Source organism: Cynara cardunculus (genome assembly GCF_001531365.2).
Source record: "Cynara cardunculus var. scolymus isolate 2C chromosome LG 8, CcrdV1, whole genome shotgun sequence".
NCBI lineage: Eukaryota > Viridiplantae > Streptophyta > Magnoliopsida > Asterales > Asteraceae > Cynara > Cynara cardunculus.
In genome coordinates, this window is record NC_037535.1 from 25053706 (window position 1) to 25065284 (window position 11579).

The 11579-nt window shown below is 31.4% G+C and overlaps 2 protein-coding genes and 2 non-coding genes across 4 annotated transcripts; 1 reads left to right on the forward strand and 3 right to left on the reverse strand.

The window, feature by feature from the left end:
* Positions 1–684: 684 nt before the first annotated feature.
* Positions 685–2871, reverse strand: LOC112516897 (photosystem I reaction center subunit VI-2, chloroplastic-like). Its single transcript, XM_025124145.1, has 3 exons — positions 2653–2871; positions 2430–2556; positions 685–1066 (listed from the first exon to the last, which is right to left on the reverse strand). Exons 1-3 carry the CDS (start codon positions 2778–2780, stop codon positions 887–889), a joined length of 435 nt encoding a protein of 144 aa, XP_024979913.1. The 5' UTR covers positions 2781–2871; the 3' UTR covers positions 685–886.
* Positions 2872–4902: 2031 nt separating this feature from the next.
* LOC112516766 (30S ribosomal protein S17, chloroplastic) lies at positions 4903–5573 on the forward strand. Its single transcript, XM_025123997.1, has one exon. The coding sequence runs from the start codon at positions 4923–4925 to the stop codon at positions 5379–5381; it is 459 nt and encodes a 152-aa protein (XP_024979765.1). The 5' UTR covers positions 4903–4922; the 3' UTR covers positions 5382–5573.
* Positions 5574–9515: 3942 nt separating this feature from the next.
* Positions 9516–9588, reverse strand: TRNAA-UGC. The gene has a single exon. It is a non-coding gene; the product is annotated as a tRNA-Ala (tRNA).
* A 1893-nt stretch (positions 9589–11481) lies between these two features.
* TRNAA-UGC lies at positions 11482–11554 on the reverse strand. The gene has a single exon. It is a non-coding gene; the product is annotated as a tRNA-Ala (tRNA).
* Positions 11555–11579: the final 25 nt, after the last annotated feature.

The window sequence follows — 11579 nt, forward strand, 5'->3', positions numbered from 1 at the left end:
CTATTTGGCAGTGACTTATTAAGTAAGATTCTAGGGAGAGTTTTATGCAGAAAGTCAAGTTTTTTCCAAACTTGTCTTCCAAATTAAAAAACATGTTCCTTCCATTTACGAAAAAACCATTCCGAACAAAAACTCTTCTAATTTATATATACATATTAATCCACACAGTCAGCTTTAACTTATGTTTTTTTGTAAAAGTGTTTATTAACTTATGTGGTATCAAATCGGAGTTAAATAAAACAGGGTTAAAATTGTAAACTGGTTATAAGCAGTTTTTCATAAGTCAGGAAGAATTAACTTATCAAAAACAACTTATTAATAAGCAATTTCTTTTTCTTATCCAAACACCAAAAAACAGCTTATCACCCGTGCCAGACTGAAATAAATTTAAAAACAGCTTTTATAAGCAATCCCAAACACCCCCTTAATGAAAAATTAACCAAACAACCCCTCAATGAGCTTGATGGGACTCATGTCATATTCTATCAACTATACATGACCGTTTGTTAGTGACTTAATGAAATAGAAAGTTACTTAATCAGTAAGATTCTAGGGGGAGCATTATACAGAAAACCAAGTTTTTTCCAAAGCTGCCCCTCCCAATTAAAATAAAACATGCTCCTTCCATTTATGAAAAACCCTCCCAATCTATAGAGTCAGCTTTATCTGTACAGAACTTAAATGGAAAACCAACCAAACAACCCCATAGTCAAATATGAATATGTGAAGTCACATCTAAGGTCATGATAGAGTTTTGTAGTAAGCATGAATTCATACATGAATAAAGAAAGGAGCCTTGGAGTAGGAACCAAACATACTTACAAGTTGTGGCAAAGATACATTTCAAACCATACTAAAATTCTTTTGTCGTTGTCGGTTGATCAGATTAGATTTTGCCACGTGGACCAAGCTTCGGCTTCTCTTGTGGGCCCTTCACAATTGGTAACACATCTCCGGTTGCGGTGGAGCTGAAGTAAGCAAGGGTCGAACCACCTCCCAGTATCAAGAATTTGAGTAGCAATCCTCTCTTGGTAAAAGGTGCAGCGAACGTCTCGAAGAACTTGCTCTGCAATCAAAATGTACGATAATCGAGCTAAGAGATTCAAAGAGTGTTGTACAACTAGTAAAAGAATGGTTATAGAATTTTTGTCAATTATGGGAGGAAATCCATCTGCTAAAAACTGCAACAAGTTTCAATTTGGATTTGATGTTTTCCTATTTTGGAAACTTTCAAAGATATATATACAGAAACTTGTCCAAAAATAGCCATCTTTTCAACCAACTGTTGAAAAAATAGCCCAGATTTCATACGATAACATTTTAGCAACTTGCGAAATCCACCTTTTTTAATAATATAATAAAGTAGCAATTCCACGCGTTGCTAAAGTGCTACTTGTGAAATGTTGCCGTGAAAGTACCACTTACACATTTTGCTAAAGTGTCACTTACCCACCTGCTGAAGTGCTATTTGACATGTCAGCATTTTAGTTTAGCAACTTGTTAAACTGGTAATTTATGAATATTAAATTCATAGAAAGTAAGTTTCACAAGTTACACTTTAGCAACTTGCGAAATACACTTTCTTTTGGATATAATATACATAAAGTAGCAATTTCACAAATGATGTGGAAGTACCATTTATGCATTTGCTAAAGAGCTACTTCCAAACCACAATGGTGGTGCCTGATTGGTTTGAGTTTGGCTCCAAAGGTCAAAAGTGTCTGGAGGTCCCAGGTTCAAATCCAAAGAGGAATAAAAATCCCCTTGTGGCCATGGAGGTTCAAATGCGGTGACTCCCGGCTACCTAGCAAAGCAGGTGGTCGCCCTAGGATTAGTCGGCTCGCATAGCGGATTGGATATCCACGTTAATTAAAGTGCAAGTTGACACGTCAATATTTTGCAAATAGCACTTTCGCAACTAGTTAAATTGGTGTTTTATGAATATTAAATTCATAAAAACTAGATTCCCTTTGGCTATATCGGTTGATTGATAAGAAAAGCGGCTGTAGAATGAATTGGGGAGTCCAAAATGACTCCTTTGGACAATTTCACTGTAATTACTCCTTAACACCCCAATAGTAGTTACTTTTATTTCGCTAAGTTCCTATTTTCAGAAAGGACTAAGGGGCTTATCCGATAAGTGCTTACCGATATCACTTACCTTATCGATTGAGGATAGGACCGAGAATCTTATCCAGCAAAAGACATAGCAAGGATCATGATTCTTACATGTTAAGTGAGTGAAAGACTCTCACCCGGTAAACCCTTATCGGGTTTAAGACGTTTACCAGCAATCCATTTTATTAGCCGAGAATGTTAGACGATAAGGTAAGCAAGGTTGATAACTCTTGTCGGTATGCGCTTACGCCCTAAATTGGTCTACTCAATAATGGGTATCAGTGAATTCAGTGAGACATTAGATCGAATACCTGGAGGGCATTGTAAGGCGAAGGTGCATCAGAACCATAAACATCCCACTGACCAGTAGTGTTACCCAAATCCTCCAAATCAAAGTAAACACTCTTGTCGCCATATTTAGCCACCACAGCACCAGCTCTATACATCCAAAATCATCCCCAAAACAGCAGAACAAACATCAAAATCATGCAAAAAAACTAGTAAATTTCATAACAAATTAGGTCGTATTAGTACCTGCAAGAGGTTGATCGGAAACTCTGGCGAGAAGGCCGGAGGTTAAGCTTGGTTCCGGCGATAGAACTGCCACCGAGGCCCTTGACGGTGGTGGTGGTGGTGGGTGCGAAGGTTGCAATAGACGCCATTACGCCGATTGACAGAATCTCACAACCTGTAAGTGATTATTGTTATCGTGAAATCAAATTGATCGATCGGAGTTATATGAAATGAGGATCGAGAAATGGAGGGATGGTGTGGTGGGGTTTTTTTGATGGATTTCCATGGATGATAGCTTGCCAAGTAGGATGGTGGATTTGAAGGAAGAGATATGGCGTCCGTCCATTTAGGAGATGACAGATTGGTTGCAGATGGATAAGGCTATCTCCTCATCCTCCTTTCTCACAAATTAGGGTTACGAAATCGCTTAAAATTGAATCCATATGAATCGAATCGGATGTAATTGAACCCGAAGTCGTTATTTCTAACGGCTTTTCGTACAATTTTTCCAAAATAAACAATTAAAAAACTACAGTAATTTCTAATTATATTATATCAAAAAAGTACTTATATAATGAAGCGATATATATCTCGATTTTAATGTTTTATTTTATCTTTTTATTCTATGTCGATGTTATAATACGAATTTATGTGGTTTTAAACAATCAATAATGTTTTTTTTCCAATAAAATATAAATTTGAAGATATTATAAAAATTATAAAATATATAAAAATTCTCATTTTTTTGTATAACTTCTTTAATTTAATTTTTTATTATAATTTAATTTAGGTTTGATGACGAAGTAATTTATTTTTAGTTTAATAATATAATTTTTATAAAGATAATAAATAAGTATTCTGTTAGAACTCAATAATATCCTAATTATATTTTAGTTTTTATATTCAAAATAATAATTTTATCATATATTTGATTATATTTATCTACAGTTTGTTACACGAATTCAAACATGAAGCTTAATAAGTTGTATTTACGCACAATTTACTTATAATCTTGAATTATAACTAATATACATTAATAAACAGTACTTGATGTATAAAATATAGTTTTTAATAGTTTTTATCAAATGTTTTATAATATAATATAGATGTTTGTTTTTATATTTGAATGTCAATAAATTAGACTTCTATACTCAAATATTAATATTTTATTTAACTTTTATAATTTTATATATAAACTAATAGTTTCAATAGTGTAATTGTAAATACATATATTTTTGTTTTATTATTATATTAATGATGTTTTTAGCCTTTTTTTTTTGTGGTTAGAGTTGGGTTTTTTTGTGTTCAAGGGACCCATCATTTTACTTTTTTTAGTGATTGCGTAGGATTAGAGATGCTAAAAATTGTTATTTTTGTCGTTATATTTTTTAAAAATATGATTCTGTTTACCAACGTGGTTTGCAATTCATTGTTGTTTTCATCCGTAAAGCTTACTCCACCAGTAGTTTATTGTTTTTTAAAAGACGGTGAAAACCCATCAAACAAAAGATACAGAGCTGAAGATGAAAAACCCCAGACACGAACAAAACTGTAAGGTGCAGTAAAGAAACGAAAGATGACAAAAAAGAAGAAAACAATGAGCCAAACCCGCGAATGCAGGGGATATGAAACGAAACTAGAAGCGATTAATCAAAGGAAGACATAAGATGGAGTGAAGTAAACCACAAGTCACATAAAATAGATTCCTTAAGGAGTCTACTTGAAACCCACGTGAAAAAAACGATCAGTATTTTATCGTTAAGTATGAAAGACGAGAACAACAATAAATTGTAGATCATATTAAATAAATAAATAATTAATGTGTTTGGTTTGTAGTATTTGGAATGAAACTGGATTCTATTATTTATAAATAATATATAAAATTAATTAAATTACAGTTTTATTAATCGATTATTATAAAACAAATGTTTTTAACATTTTTTAAAATCTTATTTCATACAATCCTATGAAATCCAGTAAAATCCTTCAAAATCCTATGTTTATAAAATTTCAATTAAATCTTAAAATTTCAAATTTAAACAATCTAACAAACCAAACATGAAATCATGAGAGCTAAAAAAATAGTTATTTTCTATTTCAAAGAATGTGTGTCGAAAGAGTTTTGGTAAGCTTAATCAACGGTGCATACTAAAACCTGAACGTACGTGTCATAATCCTAGATGGATCAAGTTCCATAAGAAAAATAAACGCGAAACACCAGAACACAAATCCCCATATCCCTAAATACCATCATCATCTTCTTCACACACACACACTCTTATCCGGAAACCATGTCTCTCCTTCATCTTCAACTCCCTCTTTCTCAATTCAAATCCCTCTCTCTCTCCACCCCTTTCCTCCATGGCACCTCCTCCGCCATCCTCACCAAACCCTCCACCGCCAACCACCATCGCCACCGCCACACTTATCTTCCCCCAATTCGCGCCATGAGATCGCTCCAAGGCCGTGTTATCTGCACCACCAACGATAAGACGGTGAATGTTGAAGTTACACGTCTGGCACCTCACCCAAAATATAAGCGTAGAGTGAGGAAGAAGAAGAAGTTTCAAGCTCATGACCCTGAAAACCAGTTCCAAATTGGAGATCTGGTTCAGCTTGAAAAATGTAAACCTATCAGTAAGAAGAAGACGTTTCTGGCTATTCCGGTTCCCAAGAGGACTGCAGCCAAGCCGAAGGAGTCACAGGATCTTGGACTCTCGTTGGAATCGGATTCTGCTTCGCCAGTTTAGATATGAAGGTTTGTTTGTTTGTTTTTGTCGTTGTTGATCGTCATCATGCTTACAATTCGACTACTGGGAATTGAGTTTCTGAGATTTGTTACGAGGGTTTGTGTTATTTTGTTTAGTTGTGTGAATTCACAATGTGTGATCAAATGAAACACTTTGCAAGATTACAAGTCAATAAATTATTAGTTGGTAATAGAAATGCAGGCAAGGTGTTCGATGAAATGCCTCTTAAACGAAATAGCAATTCAACCTTCTTAATTTGAAGGAGTGTCCGACAAACATGACTAAGGTGCCGTTTAGTAAGCGTTTATCAAGTCATTTTATTTTAGCGGATGAATATGACAAGGGATATTAATCATACCTGGTAAGAGCGAAAGCAAAAATCGAGAGTCTTACCCGGTAAGTAAAGACGAGGACTCTTACCATGGTTAATGACTTAATGATTACCAGGACAAATTGTTGCATACGAGGCGTTTTAGTGAATAAAATCTTACAAGGTAAGTAAGCGATAGTGTCGAATTTTACCGGTAAATGCTTACCGGGTAAGTGTTTAGGAAAACGGCCCCTAAGTGGCGTTTACCAATCGCTATCGGGTAAGCGTTTACCAAGTCACATTACTTCAATAGATGAATATGGTAAGGACCAAGAATCTTGTCAAATAAGAGTGAGACAAAGACCAAGAGTTTTACCTTGTAAGTGAGGGTGACGAATCTTATTATAATAAAAAATGAGCTTAACCATATAAGTTGTGGTGTACTGATTGAGATCCTGGTGGATGTGGAGAAATATCTCATTTGGTCGGGGGTTTGATTTAAGACATATACAATAATTGTGGCCACTGAGTTTATCAAACTGTTTTCTTACAGTCACCATTTACCGGGATTAGTTCAGGCATAACATGTGACATCCTTAAAAAGCAAATATAAAAATGAACTTTTAAGTCTATTTAATTTTATTTTAAGCGGCATAAAACATTATTTTCTTGTTCATTTCAATCAACATCTTGAGTTTATTAAGTTATACTAGAATGGTATTCGCGTAATACAACGAGATATATGTCGGTTTTTTTTCGTTTTATTCTGTCTCCGTCGGTGTTATAATACGATTTTATGTGGTATTGTAAAAACGTTAATGTTTTTATTTTTAAATAAAATATATGTTTTTAGGTATAATAATTTTTTTTTTAAATGTATCGATTTTAATATCAAATTAAATATTTAAAAGTTTTTGTTTTATTTTTTGTAATTTATTTAATTCAATTTTTTTAATTTAATTTAGATTTAACTATGAAATCATTTATTTTTTTGGTTTAATAATATATTTTTTTATAAAGATAATAATTAATATTTTGTTATAATTCAATAATTATACTAAATATATTATATATTTTTTATATTTAAATTGAGATATCTATCAAATATTTGATTATGTTTATCTGCAGTTAGCTACACTAAATCAATCATGGAACTTTAATAAGTTATACATACGCACGATTTACTTGTAATCTTAAATTTTAAGTAATATATATCCGTAAACAATACTCAATGCATAAAAATTGGATTTTAAGAGTTTTGTCAAATGCGTTACAATATAATATAGAAAACATTAAAGTATCTTGCTCTTTGTATATAGAAATAACAAAAACACTGTATTCAAAATGTGTATAACCTACGGATGTAAACAAGTTGAGTCGGGTAATAGCTTATTCGAGTTCAGCATGAAAAAATTTATATAGGTTTGAGTTCCAATAATATTTGAGTTGTCGAGTTCGAGCTCGATACTCATTTATGGAGTCATATTCGTGATTAATTAACTCGTTTATTGCTCGAGGTTGGTAATTTTTTTTTAAAAGTATATAACATTTATATGTAGCAAATACAACAAATAAACTCATACACGCTCTCACATTTGATGAGGTTTGAACCTCTGGCCCAACTACTGATAGGTTAAATACCCTTTATATATTATTTGTATTTATAAACATATAAACATGTTCGGCTCGAAAAAGTATATGCCTGAATGACTTGACTTACCGCTTTCGAATGAGACGAGTTGAGCATTTGTTCTATGAAGCTGGACTCGTTAAGTTAAACGATTTTTATTTTGTGTTCAGGATCGTCCCAGAGTTAACAAAGTTTTCTAACAAAAGTTAATCAGAGAGACCAAATCCGAAACAATGTGGCAACCACAACAACCAAAACTGTAATTAGGGGTTGTTTGGTTCAGGTTGCGGAATGGAAATGATAGTGACAAGGAATGGAAATGTGAATGACTTTTCATTACCACCAGTTTAACCTGAAATGGAAATTTGACATTAAAACTAAACAATTTATTTTATTATAATTTCCATTGATTACTACATATTATTTAGGGTGCTCAAAAGTCCGATCAACCCAACCCAACTCAACGTGAAATAACTCAACCCGAAGCAACTCAGTGTCTAATCGAGTTGTAAATTTGTCAAACTGTAGGTATTTGATTGATATTGAGTTACTATTATTTGAACTCAACTCAATCCGATAAAATCGATGTCATTTATTTATCGAATTTAATATTATTGTTGAATTTCTACTAATATATATATATATATATATATGACAATTGGAGTATTATGTATGCTCTTCATATATATATCTATACTATATTATTAAGCAAATTTAGCAAAAGTCTTGAAGTCTTAAAATTTTAAATGACCAAAATACTCTTTATACTCACATTTTCACTTTTTCACCCCTTCTCTCCTCACATACTCACCCCCTCACATACACTCACCATCTTACAACCTATTTTTTAAAAATTATAATTTTAAATTTACACTTTATACCCCTATAATTAATTTACTTTACTTTACATTCTTTACTTTTAAATGTTTCATTTTAAACATTTATCAAATTAACATACATAATCGTATATCAATGAAAACATGTTTAAAAAATACATTTTTATTTTAACAAGTTATAACATTATAATCGTCTCGTTAATACATTCGAAATGAGTCAAATATTGAATAATTTTTGACTTAATTATATTATTATATATATTATATATACTGTGAAAAAATATTTTTAATATTTACGATTTATACTGTTACAGTTATTTATTTATATATATACTATATATTTTGGGGTTAAGCCGTCCAAATTGTACTGTATAATATGTTTTGAATTAATATGTTCTTGGGTTTTTTTTTTAAATATATATATATATACATGCATTAATTCAACCTTAATCTGAGTTTCTGACAAAAAAAGAGGGTAAACAGTTGAAATTTCATTCTAAAACTCAACTTTTTTTATCTTTTCATGGCTTATGATCTGTCAAATTTGTAGTTTTCTTTATTGGTTTTGAGTGTTTATCTTAAAACTCAAGTTTCTTGGTTCTTTGCTCTTGGTGTAAATTGAATACATCTGTGGAGTCTTTTAAATATGTTGGATTTTAAATATATTGGATTTTAAACTGTCATACAAATTTTTTCATCGATAGTCTGTAATTGGAACCAGAACTCTTATTTATTCAAATTGTATTAATATGTAAAGACCAAGTGTAACATATATCATCGTTAAATCTTATCTTATAAAACCAGTGGAACTTCAAAATCGTTAAAATTCATGGCTCCCGCCGCATTGCGCGGGTACACAACTAGTATATATATATTCAATCTATTCACATTTTTATATAACTTATTCGTATATATGTTCAACAACTATGAACATATATATGTAAATTGAGAAAACTAACTGAATGTGACATACGTAAGAAGTATGACTAAGTTTTATCAAATGGTTGATAATGAAAAAAATACGAGTAAAGAAATAACATATTCAAAGTCAAAATAATATTTTAATGTACCAATGTATCAATCCGACCAACCCGTACGGGTTGGTTGGGTTAGGTTGCACTTTGCTGTGTGTTAAGATTTTTCAAACTGTAAGCATTGTGTTGGGTGTTCAAATGTCTTCAACCCGATCAACCTAACCATTAAGCACCCCTACATAATACCTTTAACCAAACACCACCATAGTTTAAAAGATGGACCAAAAATAGTATTTTGGCAACCACGTGGACTAAAAGTGTAACTTACTCAAATATTTATTTTGATTTTAAAAAAAATGGGTTTTGAAAGGGTAAAAATGGAAATGGAGATGCGGGGGATCGAACCCCGTGCCTCTCGCATGCAAAGCGAGCGCTCTACCATTTGAGCTACATCCCCATTTGGTTTTTATGCTTATTTATGGTCTTGTAGTGTTTAACATTCGAGCAAATTGCATGAAAAATAACGTACTTTAACACGATTCATATTTTGGGTAATGTACTTTCAAATTTTTTGTTTTAATACATAAGATACAGAGTTTTAAACATTTAAGTACCCAGATAACTAGTTGAAACATTAACTTTTATCATGCTGATGTGCCCAGGGCCGTCCCTGGGGGAAGGCGGGCCGGGCGTATGCCCAGGGCCCATAAAAATTAGGGGCCCAATTTTTTTTAATATATATAATAATAGTTCAAAAAAAATAGTAAATAGAATATATATAAAAAAATTAGTATCTAATATGACAAGGAAATATTTTGGTACTACATTAACTATTAAAGATCCAAACATGTATAAATTAAACATATTGAAGAAAAAAAAATACATAAAGAGGTTAATCTGTCGTTCATTATATAATATTATTTAATATTTTTCTAAGTTTTTTAATCTAAAACCGACGTCTAAAACTACTTGCTTCGAAAACTTTGATATATTTTTCATAATTTATCTCTCATCGACTCTTTTGATTATTCCATCTTCGCGTGAATTCTATTTTTTATATTAAAATATGTTAGATTTTCTTGTTATTAGTTAACATAACCCTCATTTTTTGATAAAATTATCAACCATATGAGACGGTACAACTTATATTTATATTTAGAATAATAAAGCTATAATATTTTTTATTCATAATTGTTCTTTATTTTCTAATACTGAGTGTATAAATCTTATGTACTCTTCTATCTCTAAAAGAATAATACAATCTCAAACTATCACTAACATGAGTTTTTTAATTTATATAATCGATGATTCCAGAAAAAATTGTTTTAACCCTAACCCTATGTTTTTTAGTCTTCTTTTACGTAGGAAAGAGAGGAAAGTAATGGATGAAGAAAAATATTATGTTCTCGAGATTTTTTTTAGGGAAAGGAAAAGAAAAGGAAAAGAAAAAAAATTATATCAAATTATATTATTTAAATCATTATTTTCCTTCCTCTATCTTCTTTATTATAAACACAAATAATTTTTTTTTCGTCCTTTCTTTTATTTTTCTTTTCCTTTCTCATTTTTTTCTTTCCTTCCCAAATCCGAAAACATAATATAAAAATTTAAAATGATGTTAATCTTCCCAAATTCGAAAACATATTATAAAAATTTAAAATGATGTTGCTCTTCCCAAATTCGAAAACATAATATAAAAGTTTAAAATGATGTTAAAAAACATTAACATGACATGACATGACATGGAAAACCAACCTATTTATATTTTATTTACATAGTGTCACTTGGAAATCAGAAGAATCAACTTTCTAACCCCAAATGATGTCATTCTATGTACCAAAAGTGTATCATAAGATGTTTTTGATGATAGAACAAATTATCGATGCTACATAAAAATGTTCTAGTAGATAATATTAATTTAGAAATGAGTATTAATTGATTTTGTGTCCAAAAATACTCGAAAAAAGGGTATTATATGATGACTTTAATGTTATTTTTGATGATAAAAACAATATATTGAAAAAATATCATACTTACCGAGGGCCCTTTCTCACATCTCGCCCAGGGCCTAAAAAAGTCAGGAACGGGCCTGGATGTGCCGAGTGACGTGGTATCCGACTCAATAGAAAAAAAACGTGTCTCATGAAAACAAAAATTACTGTGAAGGTAACATTCTCAGTGTTTTTGTTGTGAATATTTGGTTTTTTACCTTTACAACATTTTGTTGTGAAGTTTCAATTGTAAAAAACGTGTTTCATATGAACCCAACCCTTATTAGATATGTCATAAGTATCGTTATTATAATTACTTCAATTAAAAAAAATTTGGTTTTGAAAAGGTAAAATGAAAATGGAGATGCGGGGGATCGAACCCCGTGCCTCTCGCATGCAAAGCGAGCGCTCTACCATTTGAGCTACATCCCCTTGATGCATTTTGTACTCAAACCCT